At 41.0% G+C, this 26,799-nt stretch overlaps 2 protein-coding genes across 3 annotated transcripts in view; both read right to left on the bottom strand.

Annotated features, from left to right (window-relative positions):
- The window catches only part of gdpd5a (glycerophosphodiester phosphodiesterase domain containing 5a), a 32,000-nt gene extending 24,719 nt beyond the window's left edge, over nucleotides 1–7,281 (bottom strand). For both annotated transcript variants that reach the window (XM_085798779.1, XM_085798778.1), the window contains exons 1-2: nucleotides 7,055–7,281; nucleotides 122–334 (exon numbers count right to left, since the gene is read on the bottom strand). In XM_085798779.1, the coding sequence (XP_085654905.1) occupies nucleotides 122–238 (117 nt within the window). In that variant the 5' untranslated portion in view covers nucleotides 239–334; nucleotides 7,055–7,281. The remainder of the gene's footprint in view (nucleotides 1–121; nucleotides 335–7,054) is intronic.
- Nucleotides 7,282–13,072: 5,791 nt separating this feature from the next.
- On the bottom strand, nucleotides 13,073–22,903 carry acer3 (alkaline ceramidase 3). The gene is made up of 11 exons (XM_085798777.1): nucleotides 22,713–22,903; nucleotides 20,135–20,245; nucleotides 19,933–19,985; nucleotides 19,703–19,755; nucleotides 18,927–19,008; nucleotides 18,797–18,832; nucleotides 16,974–17,032; nucleotides 16,771–16,872; nucleotides 15,392–15,496; nucleotides 15,248–15,293; nucleotides 13,073–15,168 (listed from the first exon to the last, which is right to left on the bottom strand). Exons 1-11 carry the CDS (start codon nucleotides 22,858–22,860, stop codon nucleotides 15,115–15,117), a joined length of 849 nt encoding a protein of 282 aa, XP_085654903.1. The 5' UTR covers nucleotides 22,861–22,903; the 3' UTR covers nucleotides 13,073–15,114.
- Between the last annotated feature and the right edge of the window lie 3,896 nt (nucleotides 22,904–26,799).

The following is a 26,799-nucleotide window of genomic DNA, read 5'->3' on the forward strand; positions in this document are numbered from 1 at the left end:
GGTTTGATCATCAACAACTCAACTGACCATAACAACAATGCAGAAACAATGCAAGTCAGGCATGGCTGTATTCTGATTATTCAACTAAGCTAATAACAGAAGACATATTACTGTAACTTACCCTGGAGCTGTCGTCTTGGGAACGCTGGTAGCGTTTCCAGCGGCAACCATAGATCCCAGTGACAAAGGACACAAAGACCTGCTTCTCATAGACCTGTAAGGGTTGGTGTTTTACCATGCTCCTTCAGCCTCAACGCACCGCCAGTCCATGAACATCCCACACAGGACCGGGAATCCTTCAGGATACAGAGGGTCAGCACGCTGGACTGGAGTCCTGCAGGGCACAGGAGCATTAAGGACACATCACACACACATTTACACACCACACGGCCAATACCTAAGATACGTTTGCAGCCCTGGGCCTTGTTTGGAGTCAAAACAGCTGTGAGAGGACGTCAGCTGAGCAGGTTTCCCAGTGTCCTACTGACAGTTCTTCAGAAAATGTGGAGTTTCAATTTTTTTTGTTTGTTTTAAAGGGATAGTTCAACATTTTGGCAAATTGGCCCACTGCCATAATCCCTATAGTCATAGCAGTAGGTTTGTTACCTTTATTTGTCGGTGCAAGCTATTTTTAGAACGGCGGAGCAGAGCCGTGAGCTGCTCAGAGCTACGCTACTGAGGCTCATGGGATTTCTTGGTTTCCCTCATCAAACTCATCAAATACACAATCCAACAACTCCAAAATGCTCTGGTGGACAAGTTGTGACCTGCACATTCACCACGCTATGAGATAATAACAGAACGTTGCCAGACAGAGTTGTTTTAGAGTAGATACTGCTTGATGAAAGACTGTCCCCAACGGAAACATGCACCAACGGTTTTGCATGAATTTCCCTCTAAAACAACTCTGTCTGGTAACGTTCTGTTATTATCTCATAGCGTGGTGAATGAGCAGGTCACAACTTGTCCACCTTTTGGAGTTGTTGGATTGTGTATTCGATGAGGGAAACCAAGAAATCCCATGAGCCTCCGTAGCGTAGCTCTGAGCAGCTCGCGGCTCTGCTCCGCCGTTCTAAAAATAGCTTGCACCGACAATTAAAGGTAACAAACTTACTGCTATGACTATAGGGATTACGTTAATGGGTCACTTTGCCAAAATGTTGAACTATCCCTTTAACTTTCTGTCCATGTTTGTCCACTACTCCTCACTCACACCATCAAGACACATTCCCATGACTGGTGGTGTCATGACTTTTCATTCATTCCGGATGGTTGTGGGATGGTTGTAACAGCATCACTTTCACCAATAACAAATAACATTAGAATTATGTGGTCAATATCATGTGTACCCACTCACTCCCTGACATTGCATGTGAATTTGCATGGCTGTGTGAAGAAGTGTGTAGGTTTTACGGCCAAAAAACATTATATTTAGGTCAGAAACTAATATTTTGGACCAAGTCTAAATTTTGATTAGTAGCCTACTGATACTGTTGAAGTTTGAATTAGGTAACTTGTATAAGATGAAAGAGCAGGTTCTTAGGTAAAATATGAGTCATTTCATTGATGTTCATTTCAAAGTACTGCGCTGGTCCAGCAATGACTGACAGGGGTGGGGATGGTTTTAACACCTTTTACCTTTGTTGTTTTAGTGTCAACCATCTTAGTGTCAACCATCTTCCCTGGATGGACCTCATGCTGAAGGTTTCCATTCATATGTATTATGAGAATATGTTCTTTAAGAAATCTCTTCTGATGTTAGGATCCACACCACTGACACTGTTCTTCATTTAGCCATCAGTGATGGGTTCTTTTTGTTCATACTGAACCATAGGGAGATGCTTTAGTGTTGGAATATGACACAGTAAACAACATTTTGTGGTGTGGTCTCAGTTTTAGTTCTGAAATCTCACTTACCCCAGGTTCTGTTCCAACCTACCCTGGTAGTGGGATAATACATCAATAGATGAGACTTGTGTCTACATTTTAAAGCTTAAATGGCGTCTATAGGTAAAAGTGGCACTGACAAGGCCTTCTCATCCATTTCACAGTGACTAACACATGACTGCGTTAGTAACTTTGGTGCTGTTCACCCATGGAGTGTTGACTATTGTGAATTTTGCATTTTATGATTGTTAAAAAAAACACTTTGTTTGACTGAGGCTGTTTTTTAAAGTTGCTATAGAATTAAATACGACCTTGACATTGACCATCAGTAATCCCACCATCACAGCAACCCACATGCCTGAGGTGTGGTGGTTTAAAATTTCTAAACTGAAAATAAAACCTGGTCTAAATGAAACAACCTGGCAGCAATGAAAGGTGATTCTCCATACACAATATGATCAATAAAAGTTGGCTCAAAATACACTGATCCTCTGTCCTGATCTGAGCTCCAACAGCTAAACAATCATCTCAATACTCTCTGAGTATTGAGCCCCCATGTCTTGTATCATGATGGTGCTATGCACTGTGTGTGCTCAGGTTATTTCATGGGTTCAGAGTGTGTTTGTTCAGGATTCAGAGCTTATCTCAGCAGCTTTCAACAGGAGAGAGATGTTGTGTAGATCTTCACCCTGCCTGTTTAGTTGTTACTGAGGATAAACAAACTCTCTCCTATATTTAGAGGAGCTGACCTGACCCCATCCTGGAGCTGGAATCACCAGGTCCAGCTCGGTTGGTGTATTGTCTCTGTGGCTGTTTCTACCATGGTGCTGTCATTACACTGAGGTCATTGTGAGGTAAGACCGCCTCAGACACCTGATTCATCTTCTGCCGGATCCAGTATGAATAGACTAAAGCAAATGAGACTGATTCTCCAGAGACACAGCTAACTGAAACAGGAAGCTGTGCATCTGAGGACCGTCGGTGTCAGTGGGACAACTAGACCGTTCCATTTCAAAGGCTCCAAGTGGATCCTTCATGGCCCAGCCTAGATTTACCGTGTGCTGGAAATAAAAATAATACAACGGGGAGAGCCTGAGGATTACACTATTCAGTGTACTGTGGGTATCTCAGCTCACTTTTAAACGAAGGCCTTAAAACCGGGCCCTATTGAAATTCATTCATGCCCCAACGTGCAAGTGACCCCAAAGTGCAAGTGACCCCAAAGTAATCAAGTAGTGAAGTAATCATGTGGTATGGAAGACCCCCGGGGAAAAATGCTATATTGAAATTGTAATGTTTATTATTATTATTATTATTATTATTCTTCTAAGTCTGCAGTGACTGAAGGCTGAAGTGTGAAGCCAGTGCAGAAGTGACTGTAACCGGTGGGTTACTCGACCAGATGTTGGATTTAGTAGCACGCAGTTCTGCTCACAGGTGAAAAGTCTCTAGTCTTGAGAGGAAATTGGAGGTTTGCCCAGGGGAAATGGATCCAGAGAGCTGGTTGGTTGGCGAGTAGGAAACCCAGACATGCTGTATTGCATTGACAGTTTAAGGTTCAGTGGTACGGTGCTCTGTGCCTGCAGGTAGGTCAGGGACAGGCAAGGGATCCAGTCTAGAAACTAACAGGAACGTCCAAATGCACTCATTGTCAACAGATGTTGTAGTGCACACCTTGGCAGAACCCAGACATAAACCACAGAGGTACAGCTCGAGGTCAGGGACTGGGGGCTGAGACGAGACAAGTGAAGTGGCAACAGGAGATCAGTCCACAGGAGAGTGTTGGAGAGTGCTAAATTTACACCAAACTGGAGTTAAACCATGGCTACCTGGCACTCAGGATAGCAACAACGCTAACCCATGGGGGCAATTCTTTCAACCACAACAAACAATCAAATATCTATGGTACATGACTGGAATCCTTACGAGACACCACTGGACTCATATAGTGTACAGTATAAACAGTATAAAATGTGTGTTTTTGCATGTAATGACTCACCTCAGACGGGCGCATGACGTCTGTCCGACTAACCATTTCTCCGACCATACATTTCTTTATTTTTGCGTCCATTAGTCCGACCCCCCATTTCTCCGACTTAAGTAGCCCTAACCCTTAACCTTACCCTAAACCTAACCTTAACACTGTAGAATGGGTAGTCGGAGAAATGAGCCGTCGGACTTTTGGGCAGTCGGACTGATGTATGCTCCCCACCTCAGACAGCCTAACTCTGAAACATCCTGGAAAGACATTACTATCCAATCGCAGAGCACCTGCTCTCCCCGCCACAGAAACAAACACTTTTTCCTTGTTGTGATGATTTCTTTACAAAAATATACGGTCAGAGATATTTTGGACATTACCACTGCACTGCTCCACTGTTTAACGATATAAGTTGGTGTCTCTTATCTCATCAATTTTAGTCGCGTTTTTTGCTCCTCCCAACACAGGGTGACCATCAGGAAAACAATTTAGGGGTCAAAAATGGCCGGAATTCTCTTTTAACATTCATTTGCAGGACAAAGATTAATCATATAGGCTAACAAGTATCATGTTGCTGACATGATTTGCCCACATGCAGAAAAACATTCACAATAATCCCTTAATTCCTATCTCATACTGAATACACAAAATATTGAAGAACGTTCTCTTGTAAGGGTAACTTAGTGATTTCATACAGGAAACTCATTCATGAAGCAGACACTCATGCACCTCTGTGCAAGTCTGTGATTAACTGTATTAACACTGCGTCTCAGCTATAGTTCTTGTCTTTTACTATACAAACCCTCCACACTGTGAAAACTAAGCCTGAGGTGTCAACATCTAGAAGATCCTGGCATTCATTATATGGCCTTACATTTCTGCGGTTGATTGGTTGACCAATCAGAAGTGCAACCATGAGCAAATAGAGACTTTATCAATGGATAGCCTACTATGGTGACTTCTGTAAAAAAAAAAAAAAAAAAAAAAAAAGAATAAATTAAATCTAAGCGATTTACAATTAACCACCACTAACAAATTTAAAATAAAGCACTATGGATGAAGGCCAGGAAGAACTTCACTGTTACAAGACAAGCGCAATATCATTCCAATATCATGATAAAATGTCAGAATGTCTCAGGATACATTTGACACATTTTGCATTACACAAAGTAATGCTCATATATGTGATTTTTTCCAAACTCTTACATAATTACCTTCTCAGACTATAGTTAAACAGCCGGCTAGAAAGTTTACCAAAGCCTATGTTGTTAGTGGTCAGATTGCTGGTGTACAGTAGGTGTGTGTACCGTTTCTTCTGGCTCCAAAAAACCAAGATGGCCACACCCATTAAGCCAAACTCAAAGCTGGAGTTGACAAACAAATGGATGACATCATGAAAGCTCTCCAAACCTCCACAGACCAGACTGTGTCATCTTCGCTGTAAATATTTTTTTGAATATGTATTTTTGTTAATCCGCTCACAAGTTACTTCCAGTGTGTTTTCATTCTGTATTTCAGTTCAATTCCCAAATTCATCACTTCAACACAAGGTCAGCAAATAATCTTGGTCCCACTTTTTCAGGTCTACTTTCTCTCAGTTTTCAATTAGATTCAGAGGTCCCCACTTTTGGAACATGTTACAATCAGAAACTGCAAAAGTAGCCTATAAACTCTTTCAAGAAGCAAATCATTCATTTTTACTGGCCCATTTCAGCAATACATAACGACCTGCTTCCACTACATCACTACAACTGTGGAACTGTTTTATGATGCTTTTCACAGTTTTACACATTTTTAATGTTGAATGTTTGTGAGGAGGACCACTTGATACTTGACTTGACCCTTAGTTGTTGTTTTTTTGGTTTCCTCTTCACATTTGTGATATGTTGTATCTAATCTATGAATAATAATAATAAGAAAAAATGTTTTTTTTCTCTGCCAGACTGTAGCAGGAGTGCAGGACCTGAGCAGTCCAGCTCTAATGTTTGAATGTCAGTCCTGTTGTAATTTCCACCTTCTGTTTCTGTGCAGGAAGCTGTTTCAGCTGCATGTTTTAAACAGCCGAGAGCTCCTCCAGGTGACCCCCTCATCCACCCAGCTTCACCTGCGCTCAACCCACAGGTGTGACCAAGCTTGTACAGCTTCAGCCAAACTTTGTCTCATAAACGTTGCATAAACTTCCTCGACAGGTAACCTGGTTACCGTCCATCCTGGAGCCGCGGGTGTCTTGCTGTCAAAGAACGTGCTGGTTCAACAATATGACAATAATCCACTAAGTCTCATTTAACCAACTACCACAGAGCCGTCGTCTATTCTTAGCCTTTTATCTCGGTCACTGTCACCTGCTCCCATTTTAACCCCCTTTGTGAAATATATGTGCGTTAATATCATCCTGAATCATTTAGTGGATCCAGCCAAGAATAGAGCTTCCATTATCCACAGTGTGTGTGTGTGTGTGTGTGTCTGTGAGCACATAGCAGAGACAAAGCTGCTGTCACAGCTGCCGTATTAATGTTCAGATCTGGTTTTCAGCCAGAGGACCAAGTCCTGTGTAAGTTCAAGTGTTGGTCCTGCACATCATCAACAACACGTCAGCTAAGGATGATTCAAGGCACACGGCTGGTGAAAGAGCTGCTGCAAGTACAGATCAAAGAAACCTGATTATGGTCTTCTAGAGGACAGAGCAGACTGATTATAGCTTCATTCCCTTGTAAAGATGATGATATCATCATTTAGGTGCGATGGTGTTTACCTTTTGCTTTCAATCAAAGAAACAACATCAGGTGAATAAGCCTTTAGCCAAAGTCTCCATTAACTGAATGTTGGCTGTCTGCTGGGCTGCTCTGTTTATGTAACCACCTGTGATTTGTGTATACACACACACACACTGACCCAGGTTTTTTTGTCTGTCCCAGTTATATGTAGTGACACTGTGTAGTGTTATCTCAGTAAAGTGAAATTTCTCTTTTTTCATACAAGAACACTAACAAACTCTACTGTCTGTCACAGCTATTGCCATGTATGTCGAGAAAATCAACAGGTACAGTCCTTCTCCTGCTGTAATGAGCCAAACGCTGATATAAATGAGGAGTCTCAGATCTGAAATGTGAATATATTCTTAGAAAAAAACAAAACAAAGAGAAAATAGCGTCCAGTTCTGTGAAGCTAATCCGATGAGACACCTACCTCAGTCCGCTCTCTGCTGCTGAAGAAACCGTCTTAAGCCTGATCACTTATCCCCAATGGATGTTTCCATGATGTCGTTTCTGTCACTTCAATTCACCAGTTCATCGATCAGGTCAGTGAAGGTACCACCGGCAACAGGAAGACGCGACAGCTCTGCATCTGAGTGGATACGACTCAGTATCAACTGATGAAAAGCAGAGTCTCTACAGTGAGAGGAGAGAGAGGAAAGCCATCAGCTCTCGTACAGGAGAGTTTAGTGTAATCTGTCCTGTACGGTGTGGGAGGAGTGGAGACGCACACTGCAAAGAGAGTCGAGGCTGCTTCGTTTTTAATCCTCACACTGTACAAACCTCTGGGTTTAAAACTGATCTTTTTATACAGTGTGTGACTCTATCTTGGGTTAATGCACCTGAGCAGGTTTACTACTGCTGAGGACTAGGAGGGAGCGATGACTGTTATTGTTGTGGAGGTGATTACATTGTATTATTGTATCATTATGTATAACACCTTCATTAATGGCAAATAAATTGGTTATATTACAAATAATGCAAACTGTAGGCACCATGAATGGGTCACTGATAGATAAATGAATGCCTTACAACTGAAATGCTTTGGTAAACATTATTAATCATTCATAAAACCTTTGATTTAAACTCATGAACTCATTATTAAAGCGGAAACAATTTCAGAACTAAAGAGAGAGTAGACAGGAGGAGGAGGGGTTATCTGAACTACTCCTCTGTCAGTAGTATTGTTTGTCTGTGTGCGTTTGTAGATGGCAGAGAGACACTGGTGTCATGTCCTGGAGGGTTAAGTCCATGGGTGCAGATCCCGGGGGGGACGGGGGGGACATGTCCCCCCCAATTTCTGAAAATCATGAATTGTCCCCCCCAATAAAAATACCCCAAACTATTCAAAATTTAACAAATGTATTTTCAGACTTCACATTCTTCACATCTAAAAATAAATTATTGAAATGGTGGAACAAATAATGTTTGACAAAAATATTTCTGACTCCACATTCCTTCTCTGGTCTCCTCCACTACGATGCAAATGAACGGGTAGTTTCTTACACAGACGCTGATGACATCAGCAGGCTTTAGAAAAACGACGCCCCTCAATAGGGCTTCATATTTTGATATTCATCCATATCAATTAATCATGCATAAAGTTCCATACAAGGGGAGAAAAGGAAGATGGTGAGAAGAATTGGAGATCTGGGAGGGTCGGTTGGAGGCGAAAGATAAGAACGTGAGTAGACATTACATGTCCAAGACCCTTTAAATTATAATTTACTAATATAACAGCAGTGATTGGCGCTGTTGGCTGTTTAGGACAAATAAACAAGAAAGGTAAGCACAATAAATGATTCCCTGTGCAGTACTTTTTGAATGATATGCCGAGCCTCTACCAAGTTGTGATTCATGGCGGCATGGTAATTGTTGCATATGGGCAAAAAAAAAAAAAAATCTCTTTTGTGTCCCCCCCAATCCTGGCATCGGATCTGCACCCCTGGTTAAGTCCATTACCCTGCTGCTCTTCAGTGTGGGTGGAGAAGTCAGGATGAGAAGATGAGAAGAGAAATGAATGAACCATCTCAGTGGGGGGGGGGGCTGAAGACGCCATGCAGGCGTGTCCTTCAGCAGACAGTGCAGGACATCCCTGCATGGACACTGTCATAGAAGTAGGTGGAAGAATGAGAATGAGTAAAATGTCAGTGTACTGTTGGAGCTCGTACATTTCCAGCTCTCTGCAATGATTTGGTTCACTTTTTGAACTATTTTTTTGCACCGTTGTCTCCTTCAAAGTCAAAAACATAAGATAACAGTTGTGTAGAGCTCTATGGTACTCTAATTTCTCTTCTCTTTGGGGCTTTAAGATCATTGTTGTAATGGTTATGTAATAACCACGGTTATGCAACATGTGTGACTGCTGGAGATCCAGCAGACCCTGCGCTGCCAACACCTGGCAAACAGGTAGAGCAGATGAGTGAGGTCTTCTCAGAGATCTATTCCAGGCCCAGCAGTCACAGATTAACCCTTGGCTCGGGAGAGTTACGTCAGATCCCTCTAATCCTCCACCGTGTCAGTGACAGTTCTGCAGCTTCTCACACAGGCAGGACTGAGGTTGGAGTGTGAGGAAAAGTGAAGAAATCCATTGAAATGTGGAAAACGAGCCCCAAGCCAGACTTTAGTCACAGCTGATACAGTCTCTGCACTTCAGTGTGGTTCAGACAGTGTGATCATCGTGATGCAGTGACAGTGACTGCAGCACCACTGACTGAATGTTGCTCAGTGTTCCTAACCAGCTCGTTGTCGGCCTCTAGTGGCCTTCACAACTTTTCTATTCTTATTCCCTCTTAAGTTCAGAGAAAGCCTCAGAGGGAAACTAAAATACAACAGTGTTCCCACAGGAACCATTTAATAACACCCATCTCAGTAGGGATAATGGGAGATTGTTGTTGTCAAGTCCGATTGTCAATGTTTTTTCAAACCTTTATTTAGAAACTCAAAAATTTGAGCATTTGATGAAACATATGGTCCATTTTTTAAATGTTCATGGGGCATTTTCCTAAATCATTTGTATAATCAAAGTTATCTGGTGGCATTATCTGGACATGGGCCCTCCCTCTTTCTCCCCATGGATCCATGATTAATAGAAAATATAACCCATTACATATTATTTTATATGCCTTCTTTTTAAACAAGCAAATTATATTTTTATTCACTTTGTCACGTATTAATTTACAGTGCTTGGTCCATGGTGACAGCAAGTCAATAATATTAACTGTTGATGAAGTATCAACAATTAAAAATAATTAAGTAAAATAAAATGTAATAATAAGTGAAAGAAAAAGTTAAGTAGACTTATAGAGTAAAAGTTTTAAATATAGCCTAGATAAAATGCAACTAGCTAGCCTGTTGATGAACCATGCATGTAGTTAGCCCTGTCAAACTTTCCGTTTGTTTCCAGTGTGCTAGGAGGATAAATGTCCAGCTTTAAGTGGAAGGCGATTTCTGTGGGATTGTGGCATTTTTGCATTTTAGGATTTTGGCAATATGTTCCTTTTATTACATGTGTGAGTATTGCTGAAACTGGTGAGCTCCTGCCCTAGATTTTCATACACAAGTGTCCAGAATTTAGGCAGGTTAACATGAAAAGATGAACAACTGAGGCTTTTTGAAGGCGTAAGGAGGAAGTACAAGGTGTTAGTAGCCTTTGGACAGAACAAGATGAGCGTACTAAACTATTCAGAATGTTGTGCACCATGCTGCAGTGCAAACAGGGATTAAGGGCTTCATGAAAGAAACATGCATTGTCCCAGTTTTAATTGTCTTGCAGTGAAATTATCCAAAAAGTTATTATCTTATTAGTTTTACATCAAATCACTGTAAAACAATTTCAAACATTTGAGAATTTTTACGTCCCCCTCTCTCAACCTCTGAGCTGGGTCAATGAGCTAGTCTGTGTGTCTGGTCCCACACTGTGTCTGCGATTGTGCTGACTTTGCAGACTATCTGGGATGATGAGCCTGTGACTCCTCCCTGCTTTTCCCTAATAGCCCAAATGATCTCACTCATTTGTCACTGTTTTCATCATCTTCTATCATTTCATCCCTGGCTGACTCATCAGAAAGGTCCACAGGGGGGGGGGGGGGGGGGGGGAAGGAGAAGGAGAAGTCATTCACAATAGCAGGTGGATGCAATGATAAACCTGTGATAAGTTCCTTCCTAGCTGTGTGTTTTTACAGGATACATCATGCAGAAGTGGATTCACCTGTATGTTACACATGTAGTAGTATGGTAATATATAACCTGCTACAGTGTTTTCTGTGTTATTCATGTCAAATAAATTAATTAAATGCATAAACACACAAACTCAACTTGATAAAAAGTCAGTTCCCAGTTCACAATAATCACAACAATCATAATATTCCTCGCATTGGGCCTGTGTCAGGAAAATCCTTCTGCTACTAGACAGAGCCGGCAAATCAGTGTTCACGACATCCTGGTAGACAGGGTTTCTTTAGGATCCTTTTGGCAGTTTACTCACAGTAATGCTGTTTGTCATGTTTTACAGGTTTTCTCTGTCACTTTGATTCACATCATTATGTATATGTGCATACACTCCTTGTAATGTGACTTCACAATAATTTATGGTCTTTTAAATGAATTGCATAATCTTGTTCATTTCCAGTGTCTACCATTTTGCTCTGCATTCAATTGTCTTAACAAGGTCTCATTTTATCAGAACTCCACACACAAATCCAAAAATTGTTCAAATGCATAATTGGTTGAGATAATTGCAGTGTATGTCTTCAAAGAGGAAACAGACAAAGCTGAAATCTTCTTTTATTGGACAATACATGGCATCTTTAGAGACTGGCACATCGGCTGTTCTGGCCTCAACATCAAGTACTGCCACTTTGAGCCACAGATCACATTATTTAAACAACCTGGAATTAACTCGGTGAACGTATGACAGTTATTTCCAGTCACTTCGATGCAACTCTCACATCAGAGCCATCACTCTCACAACAGTTAATTCTCATCACACTGAAAAGTATAGCCTCCAAAACAGCCAAAACACTGCATTCTCTGAGCAGAGCACAACACTGTCAGTAATAAAATACTCAATTGAAATGTATACACAGGCCAAGAGCTTTAGATTCAGAACAAGGATTATCCAACATTTAACATGTTTAGTTTTCTCCTCACTATAGTGGAGAAAATGTTTGGTATTTGGTGCAAATACTTGGTTGACAGTGTTCCATAAGAAAAAGTATGAATGTAGTTGTAAAAAAAAAAAAAAAAAAAAATAGAAAAACAACCAGAAGATGGCATCCATAACTGAGAGAGCAAGAGTAAAACTAGAGTAAAAATTAACACCACATTGAGTATGTTTATGTATGTGTCTGGCCTATAATGTAGGTCTGTCATTCTGTCTTATGAAGGTACAAACTGCTGCCATGAGCTGAATCAGGTAAGGAACACAATGAGAAAACATCTTGAGTAGCACAACATATGAAGACGGTGTGTATTCGTACTAACATGAATAAAAGTACTGATCTGTGTGTAGGACAGAAGAACTGCTCTGAGAAATGCACTAGGAGTTGTTATAATGATGTTTCAATGCGAGAGGTGCATCAAATCCACCGACAGAAGAATTAATCAAGCAGAGACTTTGCATTAGAAGCTGTTGCTCCATCTGTTGCTTTCAATGGTTCATCACAGACATCAAGGCAACTTCATTGACACTGTAAGGACAACAATAAGGCACCCTCTTTGACAGTCGCTCACATGTGTTGAGGAGCAGTGAAAGCTCCACACATCTGAACATAAATACACATTAATACATATCTTTCATACTTATAACATATGTGCTTATAGAGGTTTCTGACACCGCGTTTGAACAGTTGGTTGAACCCAAACATATCAAAGTTATGTGTGCATAATGAAAAAAACATGTTGTATCAGGAGATGGTACTGCACAAAGCAGACCACACAAATACAGACTATGACTCAGCCATCATATTATGACCATCTGCCTAATATTGTATAGGTCCCCAATTTGCAGCCAAAGCAGATTTGACTTGTTGAGATATGGACTCCACGAGATCTCCGAAGGTGTCTTGCATCTGACACCAAGACATTAGCAGCAGATCCTGTAAATCCTGTAAGTTGGGGTCTCCAAAGATCTGATGAGATCCCACATACTCTATATATTGCACTGGGGAATTCAACTTGGACTTGTTGGTGTGTTCCTCAGACCATTCCTGAACCACTTTTTGCATTCAGGCATTATCCTTCCAAAAGAGGCTGCTGCCTTCCATGCCATCCATGAAATCCTACTTCTAATAGTGAACCTTTCCCTGGTAAGCCAAGCACAGACACCTGGCTACCCACACGGTGTAAAAGAAGAAGTGATTCACCAGACCTAGCCCAGCTCTGATAATCACAAGCTCACTGTGGGGGCTTTTACCGTAACAGTGAACTGAACAGGGATCAGCATGGATACGCTGACCAGTCTGTGGCTACGCAACTCCATCCTGAGTAAGCAATTACGCACTATGGGTTGTCACATCTTCTTAATGAGAACCAGCACTAGCTTTTCCAGTCATTTGTCCAACAGTAGCTCTTCAGTGGGATTGGACAACATGGGCTACACTTCACTTCCTATGCACCCTAATGAATCTTGGGGGCCCATGACCCTGTTGCCAGTTGATCAGTTGTCCTTTCTTTGGTAGGTACTCATCACTGAGGACTCGGAACATCCAACAAGATCTGCAGTGTTGGAAATACTCTGACCATCCAGCCATCACCATTTGGCCAGTATCAAAGTTGCTTAGATGTATTTGTTTGTTCCTTGTGCCTCCTTAGAAGATCTCAACTTCAAGGACTTAATGTTTACTTCCTGCTTAATACAGGCCACCCTCTTACAGATACCATTCCAACGAGATGATGTAAATGGTCATTATATAATGGCTGGTCTCCATACAACAGTAGTGTTATTCCAGTTTTCCAGTGATTCCATCACATGTCCACAAATTCACAGTAGCAAAATAAATATTGTAAATAAAAAGCCCTTCATTTAAAACCACAGATCCAGTACAACAAAACTGAGGCAATGATTTGATTTGTTTACAGTGACTAAGTAGTTTGTCGATGTACTGTGGCATGACTGGCAATGTTTGAAATAAGCTGGGAATTTCTGCCACTTAGTGGTTGTATTTCATAGAGATATTAACAAAAACGTATGTGCCATTTGACTCTTAACCCCACAGTGTGTATAAGGAGAAAGAGGACTAATAAATTAATTGCAGTAATGTTATGGGATGGGAAGATGTTAATGTACCTGTTGATGAAGGTAGTCAATACTTTTTCTGACATAAATCATATTAAAACCTGCCCCTATGAGCCCCTGACATTATATAGAGATGTTCCACTCATTCACATGGTCCCTAACACTATTACAATTGGGAATATATGTCTTACAGGTAGTCTCTCGTAGCTGGCTTTGTTTGCTGGGTTAGCCCTCTGTGCTCTCTGGTAATGGCTTGAGTGGCACTGACCTGATGCTTTTCCAGTGATTTTGTATTGTTTATGCCCAATGACCCTGGCGATGTTGCTCCTTGAAGGAGGCTCATTGTCATTCTGACACAAACCCGACACAAACAACTTGTGTGAGCTTGAAAGTTGGCTCTAAGGTCTCAGAAGTCCGCAGATTCAAGCTGGGCAGTTTAATTCAGTACTAAAAAAACTTAAGCCAGTGTAGTCAAATCCTACCAGTATTGTTAGTGCTGTGTTTCTTGTTTGCTTGTAGTGAAGTAAAACATTAACATGTTTCACACGTTTAAATTCCCAGAGCAACTTTGGCAACAAAATGATAAATTAATATTTCCAGTTTCTCCATATTTTGAAGGAAAAAGATTTAACAATATTTAACTCAGTACCACTCTGAACTTTCTAGCTGTTGGATACTATTCCATAAAAATTATATGAATATGAATATGACAGCACTGAGGTTTAAGTATAGCTCCCTCAGCTACATGTTTAACTACATAGAAGCAATTGTCCCAGTTCTAGTTTGGGGATCTATTTAAATACCCTCAGGTTAAGGAGTTTCAAACTTTCACAGAATTGAACATAAAAGGTGAAATGTACTATTGTGATTTCTGAGTTAATGGCACTGTTTTCCCCCTTCCCCCATACCCTAATCAAGCTGTCTTCCAGAACCCCTTCAACAGTGCACCACAAATCGTATCTGCAATGAAAATGAAGGAAACAATAAAATTATCACAGTTAAATGAAGTTACAAAAATCTAAATTCTAATAAATTACGATTGATGAAAAAAAAATCCCATTTCTTAAAACTGGAATCAGTGCTATACAGTACTTAATAAATCCCCGCACTGCAGAGCCAAGGGCTCCATGGGGTGTGGTCCTGGGGTCCGTCTGGACCCTGCCTGTGGGCCGAGGGCCCAGCAGTGGGTCCCTGTGCTGCTGATGGTGTTTGGATGTGGCAGTCACCATCCTTCAGTTGGTCCCAGTCACATCGATTCAGGTTGTCTTCTGTGGTTCAATGTGGAGTGTGGGCCACACTCCACAAACAAACTAAACACACAACACAACAGGACAATTATTAATGAATTATAAATTAAAGCTACGGCATGAGCAAAAGAGCTGAGCATACCTTTACTTTTGGTCTGAACTTGAGGTAGGTTGACCTGATCTGCAGGCTGGAAGGAAACAAACATAGGATCTCAGTGCATATGAACATTTCTCACAGCAAGATTCACTGCAGCTCTGAACGGCCCCTGCTCCTGTATTAGTTTACCTGAGGAGGATGTGCAGGTAAGATCCCAGGCCTGTGAAGATGTGCCACCAAGCATGGCACTGTGTCACAACTCCAACACCAGGGGGCAGTGTCTGTCTGATGGCTCTGAGAGACAAAATGCATTTTTTTTAGACCCCTTACACATAAAAACTTCCTATATCAAAGAATTTCTAAGGCCTGTCTCTCAAAAAAACAAAAAAACACACACGAGCGGTGGAACAGCATAAACCAGACCCCAGTGTTTAACTTAGGTTTCTACATGAAAAATCTAACAGAGTAACCTGCTTGTCTTTTTCCAAAGACATCCAATCATAATGCTGTACATATTTGCTCGTGTCACACGCCCACACCTTACTTGTGCAAACACTAATTGTTTAACTGATAACTGAATGATTAGCGCGTTGTAACCATTAGGACTGAAAGTCCAACCTGATATGAATTGTTCCACAATGGTATCCGTAGATCAGAGTACGGGTCATTACACTATTGTTAGTGTAAAGTATCTATTGCATTGTATTACATAGGTTTTACTGTACTTATTCGCCACACATTTACAGCACTGCACTGTAGAAATGGGCGGCCATCATCATACTGTCCTACGATGAAGCCAACAGCAAAAAACATTTTCGACTGCATACTGTACACACCCACACCATTTGTCACTGTTATCTTCTACGGAGTGAAGGCAAAGGAATGGAGGACAAGGTCATGTTTACAGAGGAACAGGAGGGGGCTATATATATTGTTTGTCTTTTTTTTTGTTTTACTTCTTCTTTTGTTTTCCTTCTGTACAACAACACTGGTTACATTTTGGGAAACAAACAATATGAAATTTTAACATTTCAGTGGGGTCTTGAAGATAGTCTAACTTTAGATAAGGAGCAACAAGGTGTATGGTGTATCCAAAAAATGACTAAAGTGAAAAAAGTGTGTTTAATTTGCAGAATGTGTAACAATGTCCCGCCCACAGCCCCCAATCACTGGATACAAAGCACAAGTAATAGCCTGCTACTGTACAGTTCACTTTTTACTTTATTGATTTTATAAAAAATTCAGGCCGCTATTTTATTAATTTATTTATTTCAGTGAACTTTAAGAAATACTGCTAGAAGATCCCTGCACTTTCTGTTTGAAGATCATCAAACATATTTCTTGAAGGCTTTCATCATTCAAGATTTGTGTTACTCTACAAAAATGTGAGGTCTTTTTATCACTGATTTTTACAGTGTACAAAAACCTGTATCAGTAGTATATAACCATATTGGTCCATCCCTAAAACAAACACTTTATATTGCACATTAAATGAGCTGGTTCAGTGACTTGGACACCTCCTCTTAATGAGAAACATGTGTTACTTTGATGCAGACACAGATCCTTACTTCAATGAGTCACAGAAGATGTTGTCAATGTTCCACAGCAGGAAGCCAAACAGAAAGATTCCTAAGGAGGTGTAACACAGCGGCCTGAGCCAGGGGTACACCCTGAAGGCAAAACATCACAGAGACAGTTATTCAGATGTTACTCCGAGAAATATCAACAAAAAAACAGTTTCTTTGCTATGGCAATGATTTAAAAAGCTTACCAGGTAACGATGAAGATGGACCTCATCACCAGGCATGCTACTAAAGCACCATACATTACCTGAAAGAGGAAGCAATTGACTTTCAAACACATTTCACTATTATTTACAGATTTTCTCCAAGTACAACACATTTCCTTCTGTCTTACAATTTAGTTTCCTTGAACGTAACTGAATTAAAAGAGTGAGTGCATGTCAGTGACAAAAGATTTTACATAAATCTTTAATTAGACATAATATTAATATTGTTTTTTCCTTTTTCGGACACTTCCTCAGTTATTTTTCCCGTGAATGACGATCGAACTGTGATCAACTGTCAGTTCATTTTGACTTCATCATAGGTGCGTTTACATTGACACAAATATTCGGAATAAAGGGCTGATCCGAATAAAAATTTGTCATGTAAACACGTCAATTGGAAGATTCTGATTGGATCGAGAGGGGTGGTTTATGCCGATCGTTATTGATCTACTGAGACTTCGAGGTGGACGAGTGAGTTTTGACCTGACGAGATGAGAGAAAAAAGAGAGCGAGACCGAGTCCAAGTCGAGTACCGACCCGATACTGTAATTCCGCTTCTTTCTCCGCTCTCCGTCCGTTGTCTTCACCGTCTTCCACTGACGTCACTCCACAAATTTCCAGAGGGCACATGGCTACTTTATATGCACGTGCTGTTTTGCATTGACCATATATGGCGTGTTCACATCCGCACTTTTCTTGGGTCCGGTGTGATTTATCAATGGCAGGAACAGTAGTACGCGTTGCTGAGTCCGCTTAATAACGATGTACAATAGGAGTACAGCAACAGCTCTTACAATCTGCCGCAGGTCCATTTTGAGTACTGAATGGTATAAATTGAGACACTTCTGCGTTTATTGGCTTGTTTACAGTAGTACAGGAAGTACAACTCTTTTTCTGCTGTTGTTTTGGGGAAATTAGACAGCTCTGCACATGTCAAAATGCTGTTACTCTGAATAAAGCTTGGTGCATGTGTACGCACGTCATGATCGGATTATTTGATTTTGCGCCCATGTAAACAGTGGATTCAGATTTTCCGATCCCTCAAAGTTTTAAACTGATTAAGAAATTTTGCGCATGTAAACATAGCTAGTGATTCTAACTCTATGAATAAAGGCACGCCCACTTCACTTTGCAGCAGGAACAGTGTCAGTGTGGGTATGAATCTCCATTGATTACTAACCTAAGACACCTTCATCACTATTATTCAGTATTCAGCGTCACAGCGGCCCACTTGCTAATGGCAAATAACGAGCAAGATATCCAAAACCCACTAGGGATGTCACGGATACATTTTCTTGGTATGATTATTGTCAGAGAAATAATCACGGTACTATGATTATCACGATTATTATGCATTAATTAATTTCACAACACTATGAATGTGTAAAATCAAATATAGTCAAAATATAATTACATTACTCACTGTTTACACAAAATATTTCAAGTATCTAAATATATGACCAATTCTTAATCCCCCAGGGGAAAAGTTTGAAATATCCAGGTCATGAATTGTCATTTATACCAAATGTTTGCGTTCATTTTAATCGTTTTTTGTTTTATTTTGCTTTTTTTTAATTAAAAAATGACAGGCTAACATTTTATTCCCTACCAATTCAATGTTACCTTAGTTAAATGGACCAGTGTCTGTGCATTTACCTTTATTTTTGCGCAAATGATGAAATTTTTGTGAAAGTAACGGTATTTAGGAATCTTTACGATTGAATAATTGTGGCGTTTAATACCACGATTAATTGTGAAAACAAGTAATCGTGACATCCCTAAAACACATACATACACACCCTTACCTGGTGAAAGACTGGCTCCTTCCACTGCAAGTACACCTGCAGAATATCAACACGTTGTGGTTAGGGGGCTACATGTCATCTACAAAATGGTTCAAATTTAACAACCACAATGTAGCGAGAGTGAACTCACCGCAGTAACTGAGGCACTGAAGATGAATAATATTGTAATAGGAAATAAGCTAAGGGTGTTCTCTTGCTTGAAGCACTCGTATCTGCGGAATGAGACAGATGATTTCATCAAAAGAAGAGGAAAGAGACAGAAAGCAGCAGATCCATTAACACGGTGAGCAGGGATTCACTGCTTCACACACAATCGGACCAAATCTGTTCTCACTGACCATGAGTAGGGTTGCAAAGGGGCGGAAAATTTCCAATAAATTTCGGGTAAATTTCCAGAAACTTTCCATGGGAAGTTTTGGAAATATTCCAAATTGGAAACTTTCCATCGGAATTATGGGAATTAACTGGAAATTAGGGGTAATTTAAACAAACTGTATCATACCCAAACATAAATGTAAATGTTTTGTTTTGTCATAAGCAGACATCCATGCAAAATAATACAATTAAAAAACATGACATGTCAACAGATTTATTTGTGAGTAGAACTGTATCAAATTTTAATTCTTGTATGAACAATCAATTCTTTCACTGAACAACAAAAACATGAATGTTGAGTAAAATATTACCCTAGATATTCAAGTGTACTTGCATAAAATCTGGTTGTTTTAGCCAAGATTATGCTACAATATATTTTCCCCAACGATATTTAAATTCTCTGTTATATTTTGGATTTATTCCCATATATTCCTGTTAATTCCCATGGAAAGTTTCCAACTTTGAAAATTCCCGGAATTTTGCAACCCTAACCATGAGAGTTGGTTCAACACAAAAGGCTGATCCACTTACAGACAGTAGACAAAGACGCATGTGCTGTAAATCATTGGTAACTCATCCAGTAGCTGCAGATAGACAGAAAGTAGTTGTGAGTACATGACTGCAGGATGTTGTTATCACATCACTGTGACAGATGTTTGACCTTATCTTTCTTAAAAACAGTTTGATTCATGCAGCTTTAGCAAAGACAAAGGATCATTTCAAGTGTTCACACTCGGATGGCACCGTGCCGCTCTGCTCACCTGCATCTCGTACAGCAGAGTCATGTGGAAGAACCAGGAACCGATGCCGACAGCTGGGAGACACATAACATGTTCAAATTCAACAGCTTAGGCATCTTAACAGGTATTATGTGATATGATGACATATCTGTAGGCTGTTACACGCTAACTAACTTCTTCAGCAATATCACAGATGAGGACGCAGGTTGATTCACACACTGACCTGCCAGTCCCAGGAAAGAGCAGACGTAGCGAAACTCTAGGCCGTTCTGAAACGTCTGTATGGCCCCGCAGATGGGAGGGAGTATCATAATCAGGTTGCTGACAGTGTTCCCTGTTCCAAAAGACACAGCATCTTATTACAGACACTTGATCCCTGCGTTGGGAGTCCATTCTCACACGTCTACTATTGTATTTCTGTAACTGAAATCAAAGCATTGGACAACTGGAATTAGGCCTACTGCAAAACTAGCATAGCGCCTTGGTTAGCAGGTGCAGGTAGTGTTTTTATACTGTTCATTATTTAAAAACAATCAGAAACTCCCTTTAAAGTGATATCAACATGTTTAGTTTCAGATTCACAGATATGAAAACTAGCTGCTTTGACCCTTCGTTGAGCCGCTCAATCAAACAGCCACTGTCCAATCCTACGTTTGGAACCGTAACTATGCAGGAGAGGTCTGTCAAGCTTTCAGCAGAAACAATATGTTGAAGCAAGTCCGACACCTGATATCCCAAATGTTTGGAGGGTGGTGTTGAGTTTGTCCCCTTTCCCCAAGCCCAAGACCTGAGGATCTGTGTCATTAGACGTTCCTTCATGCAGTGGACGAACCACACCAATCCCTCCTTCTCCATAGCAACCCAGGATATCTATTTACATTAGCTAGCTAGCTAGTATTAGCTACTTAGCATTTAGCTTTACTTTAAAGGTGATAGCTACAAGTTTAATTCCTCCTGGCCAGTAGGTGTAGAACTCACACTGCTGCTCTCGCTCCAACATTCCGTTTTACTGGTTGCCAGTTACACATGACATCAACGTTCTAATGCTGTTGCCACAGAGATCATTCCATGCCGACGTTGCCAACGTAACCAGATGTAAATATTTACATATTTCGGACCCGCCAAAATTTATTAAACAATTATTTATATACTATTTAAAAAAAATTCAGTAAAATTAATACTTTTATTCTGCACCCCCCTAGACATTCTGTGGATGCATTATTTTTTTTTTAAATGAATACTTTTGATGAAAAAGTTGTAGCTATAACCTTTAACAACATATCCCTAGGTTGTTGTAGGGCTTAGGTGGTGGTCTCTCCGATATATCCAAACTGTTTTTTTCCCCAGATATTTGCTGATATTTTCTTTGAAACTGATGCTGATATTGCTGAAAACTCAACATTTCTTATGCTAAGAGCAAAAGCTTGACAGACCAAAAGGGACAGGGCGTAGCGAAGGGTCAATATGTTTTGGGAGGTTTGTCAATTTATCATAGTCGTGTTATTCTGTATTGTACTGTCTGTACTGTTGTCATGTTATCAGAGTAAAGCTTCCACAGCTATCTTGAAGTCAGCCTTGAGACATTTGAGCCTTATCTGCAGTGTTTGTGTTTGTAAACCTCCTTCCCTCAGGGCACTGCTGCTTGTGTGCACTCACTGGTGCTGATCCTGACTTTGCTAACTCTAGGTGTGGTGATGTGTAAACTTCAGGTATGGTAAACAATCATGACCAACATATTTTCCCTTTCACTGCCCCTGTTCTGAATGTGAATGTTTCATTTTCACAGCTGTAGCCTAAACAATGGGAGCAGACCATACCCCTGTCTTTGTCTGTTTCACTGTCTGTCACCATACGCTGATGCTTTAACACAAGGATTAAAGTCACGGCGGTGTATATTTTCCAGTTGAACACCGCCACATTCCCACCATTGTAACCTGAAATGCTAAACAATTCTACAGTGGCTGAAACAGCTGCATATCAAGGGCAAGAGAATAAAAGTGTAGAAAGCTGTAAATGATAAAGTACGTAGGAGATTAAAGTGCAGTAATCTAACTAAACTCTGTCCCACTTCACCTTTGACAAACTGTTGCATCATTGACCAATGATAACCATGGCCGACATGACAAACATGCACATGAGGTGGATTCATCCAGTGGACAGTGTAGCTTAACACAGCTGGTATCCAGGGTACAGCAGCAGTTGTTTGCACGCCAGTGACAGTTGAAGCAACACATGTCTGTCGGGCTAAACAGCAGTTTGAGACTATCTGTGTTCAAAATCTCAGATAAACGTTCCCGAGAAACCAGTTTTTTTTCAGGGGAGACAGAGTTCAACTATGAAGGAAATGTTTTATCATGTTTCAGGCGGAGACTGTGACAGACTGGTGGCGCCCTGACGACGGGGTCTCCGCGGGGTTCAGGGGGTCGAGGATATGAGCCGGTCTATATTAATGTGGAGTCATGTTAATTCATTACGTTACAGCTCTATAACAACGTTAGCTAACGCTACAGCGCCGCGTGAAACCTACGTGCAAACTAGCTCGACACAGTCGGTTTGACTTTGTAACGAGCGTTTCTCTTCTCGCGGCCGTTCTGTCGGCACACACCGGACCCGGTAACGTTTTTCGATAGTTCACCTCAGCTCGACATCAACATGAAACCACTACACTCACTACCGCCGCTGCTCGCGCGCTCTGTTTACGTTAGGGACGACTGCAGGTTCACAGAGTATGACCGTCCTTCAACACCGAGCCCCGCACTCTCAGTGTTTTAACGTTAACGCCCACCTTGTGATGTACTTACAGAATTCCGCGATATAAAAAGAGACGGCATAATTGTCTTCACACCAGTCCAGCGTGGAGGTCGGCCTCCCCCAGTACCCCTGCCTTTCTATCGAGGGAGCCATGATGGAAGAGGAGGTGGTAACGGCCACTAACGGGTTTGTAGTCATCAGAGCAGAGCCCTCCTCCCGACGCGCCGGGGAGAGGCAGGCTCTCAAAGTCCAGGAAAACAGGGACTCCGCCGAAGAGCAACACTGCCGCCTACTCATTATGTAGCACTGACCCGCAGTAGGCTATTTGTAACTACCATGTTTATTATAGCGCAAATTTCAAAATCCATTCAGATTCACTACTCTGTGGCCTCAGCTTTGTCTATGGCTTAATGACAAAGAAGAACGTCTCTGCTTATGAGGCCCACTTCCAGTTTAATCATGTCCAGACTGAAGATGATTGTCATATCTCTGAAAGTCTAACCAGACATTATGCACTTCATGAATCTGTCCTGATCCTACTCAGAGCAAGGGTGTAATTTGGGGGAGATAAAATCATTTTTTAAAGCAGAAAAGCTCATTAGGTAATTCGAGGAAGAGTGCAAAATTATTAACTTTTTATCAAAGTACAAGGCTGAGTGATTACCTCTTTACATTGCCATTCCCATTACAGTTGTAAAAGGTTTCAGTAAATTTACCACCATTTTAACCTGGTGCATTTTATTTTGTTGTTAATCTTCTGACAGGTCTACTGCTTGTTAGGCTATTAAATTATCATATCACCACTTGCCACTGTGTAGCTATTTTCTAACAGGTGGATGAAAATGACATGAGAGAAAGCCAATCAGTTTTCAGATCAGCTTAATCTGCACATTTCTGTGGCTTCCTCCCCTAGTTTTATCTCCAGCCACTACTAACTAGCAACCAGCTAATTTAAGACAACAATTCTCAACTCAATTCGGCCTAGGCTCTTTAGACAGTTGTTTTTCTCTTTTTACATGACAAACCAACTATGTAAAATTGTTTATTGGCCTTGTAGCTCTTTTCATTATGTTTCTGAGCAGAATATGGGCTTACCAATTATGACCAGTTATATTGGCAGGATTAGACTTTTGGAGTCCCCTAACCCAGTGGTTCCCAAACTGGGGTCTGGGGACCCCCAGGGGTCCTTGAGAAGGTTCAAGGGGGTCCCTAACTCTCTTCTCTTCTCGAAATGTTACCACTTTTTTCTAGAATTTTTTAAAAACTTTTTTTCTCTTTTTTTTTACTGCTTTTTTTTCTAGAATTTTTTTAAAAGATACATTTTTTTGAGAATTTTTACCATTTGTTCTAGAAATGTTTTTGGAGAAATTGTACCACTTTTTTCCATAAATATCTCTATAATATTTCCAAACATTCACGCCATTGGCCCTGATTTGAACATGCATTGACTAAAAAAGTAACGTCCTTCATCCTCAGAAGAAATATTTGCATATGTCAAAATTTTGTCCAATGGGGGTCCGTGGTCTAATTTGTGTCAATTTAGGGGTCCTTGATGTAAAAAAAAGATTGAGAACCACTGCCCTAACCCACCATAAATTACACCCTTGACTCAGAGTAAGAAGGCGTTTTTGCTGGAGGATGAAATTTGAAAATGAGCTGCCTTTAATGTGTCAGAGAGATGCAGGACACATGCTTATTCACACCCAGAAATGTGAAATAAGGTAATAAATGATCATATTTTAATTTCTATGCACCCACTATCTGGAACAAACTCCCAGAAACCTGCAGGTCTGCCAGAACCCTCAGTGCCTTTAAATCAACATGGAAAACGTTCATGTTTGCTGATGCCTTTCATTAACTGCACTGTAACATTATTCTGTTTTCATAGGCCTATCTATTTTTAAACTATGTTTTAGTTGCTCTGTCTCCCTTTCTGTTTTACTTCTCTTTATACCTGTTTTAATTATTTGTCTTGTCTGTTTTTAAATAATGTTTGCTTTTTATGTTCTCACTTTGCTAATATGTAAAGCACCTTGAGTTGTCTTGTTGCGGAAATGTGCTATACAAATAAACTTGCCTTGCTTTGCCTTGATGGTAATACAGTATATCTGCTTACAAATGGCGGTGGTAAAACCACCATGGCACCTCTGAGGGCAGGCTGACACAGGTGTTTTAGCAGGCAGATTGGACCTAACTTGTAGTGTAACATCAGTTGTGAGCACAGTGCCAGTAGTTTGCCAAAATTGCAGTAATTGTTGTAAAAACCGTGTGCAGGAAATGTTTTTGTAAGAACCATATTATAATTCTAAGTTTAACACTGAAACATGTGTCATGACAGGCAGCCTGCCATCAGAGGCGATTTTAGAGTCTGCTGGGGCCCTAAGCAAAAATCCCCAGGGGGCCCTCCAACCAGTGTTTATCACCATAATTTTATAAATAATCGAACACCAACAAAAAATGTATGAAATTTAAACTTTTTTTATTCAAAATGTCCAGTTATGGTGTAAGCAGGTGACATGTTGTCTTCATGATGGGCAGGTGTTGCTGTCTCACTGGAGGTGGACGTTCAACTGATAGGCTATATGACAAAAAAACAAAAGACAGTTTTACTTTAATTGATAATATACCATGCCCTCTAAAGATTCTTTATGACAATATAGGCCTACACTTACAGTTTTCACTGTCAGCACTGGGAGGGGGCACTTTGTCCCTTTGTTTTGCTGCTGTCAGAAAATCAAATAATAATCCTGAGGAGAGATAAGAGAGTGATTTTTAAATGTTTTCCTTGGGCATAGCTTTCATAGCACCAATAGCTTATTAACTTTTACACTTTCATATTATTATTATAATAATAGGCTACTCACTTCAATACTGTAACATAACTTTACTATGTCACCCTGCTACCTAGCAAGTTAATAGTGTTGTTACTTGCTGCCAAGGAGACCACGTTAAGTTAACTTGCTTTTTTTTTTTTTTTTTTTTTGGTCACTTAACGACCGTAACCGAGTGGAGCACCAGAACCGCACGCACCGAGTCCCTCAGTCAGGTGCAGTCCCACTGACTGACTGACTGACTGTAAACGTGAAGTAGCCTGGTCACCACTGGTCTGAAGCTAACAATAGCTGCTATTCAAGTGTCTCCCAGTTAGACTATTAGCATTTGTTCAACAGTTATTTACTGCCCACGTTACACTCTGCTCCACTTACCACCACTGTCTTGCATTCTTTTTTTTACTTCCGCCTCTTTTTTCTTCTCGTCTTGCTCCCAGGTGGACTCTTCTTTTTCCCTCGGCTTCATTAGAAACACCCAGTGCTAAGGTGCATCATACAGGTTAACGTTAGCTGGGATCAGGTCCGGCGGAATGACATGGGGCCCCGTTAGGGCAGGGTTGCCAACTCTCACGCATCTGGCGTGTGTCACACGCTTTTAGGTCCTGTCTCAAGCTCTCACGCCACTCAAACAATTCTCACGCCAAAATCAAACGATTTGGCAAAAAAAAAAAAAAAAAAAAAATTTTTAAAGCAAGCTTTGGCACTCATCAATAGGCTCTCTGATTGGTGTGCGGATGCTTATCCGCGTGTCGATTGGACGGCTGCTCAAGCCTGTGATCACAGCACAGTAGGACGGGGAGTTGTCGATCCGCGACCCCCCCACCCCCCACCAACAGCGGCACGGTGTGCAGGCAACTGGCATCTCTACACTCTACAATCACGGACTTAAAAGTTAAAATCTAACCCGGCCCGACCCGCGGGTGTTGAAGCCTGGACCCGACTTGGTCCGAATCCGATGGTCATAAAAAAGAGGGAGAGAGCGAAGCCCGAGACACAACCTGACCTGACCGAGTTATGTTTTCAGACTGAACGCGGCTCGAACTGACGCCTGCGGTCGGGCTGGTTGGGCCAGTCCGTTGAAAACTATAAAATCAAGATGCAGACTGGGTAGCACAAAAGTACAGCCAGGCAGCTCAGTCCAGAGAGCAGAGGAGAGAGAGACAGCGCAGCAACAGGTGTGTGTGTGTGTGTGTGTGTGTGTGTGTGTGTGTGTGTGTGTGTGTGTGTGTGTGTGTGTGTGTGTGTGTGTGTGTTGCACGTGGGCCATACCTGCAAACTCCGAATGGGTATGTAGAATGTTTATTAC

This window comes from Trachurus japonicus, chromosome 14, assembly GCF_045865225.1.
Source record: "Trachurus japonicus isolate A0001 chromosome 14, Traja_1.0".
Taxonomy (NCBI): Eukaryota; Metazoa; Chordata; class Actinopteri; order Carangiformes; family Carangidae; genus Trachurus; species Trachurus japonicus.

Excerpts from the sequence above, each read along its gene's own strand:
- acer3 (XM_085798777.1), bottom strand. The coding sequence starts at position 22,860 with ATGACTACAAACCCGTTAGTGGCCGTTACCACCTCCTCTTCCATCATG. Across the intron at positions 19,756-19,932 it reads CTCTGCTGTACGAGATGCAG|CTACTGGATGAGTTACCAAT; the intron begins GTGAGCAGAGCG and ends GTCTATCTGCAG. Across the intron at positions 15,294-15,391 it reads TACCTGCACATCCTCCTCAG|CCTGCAGATCAGGTCAACCT; the intron begins GTAAACTAATAC and ends GTTTCCTTCCAG.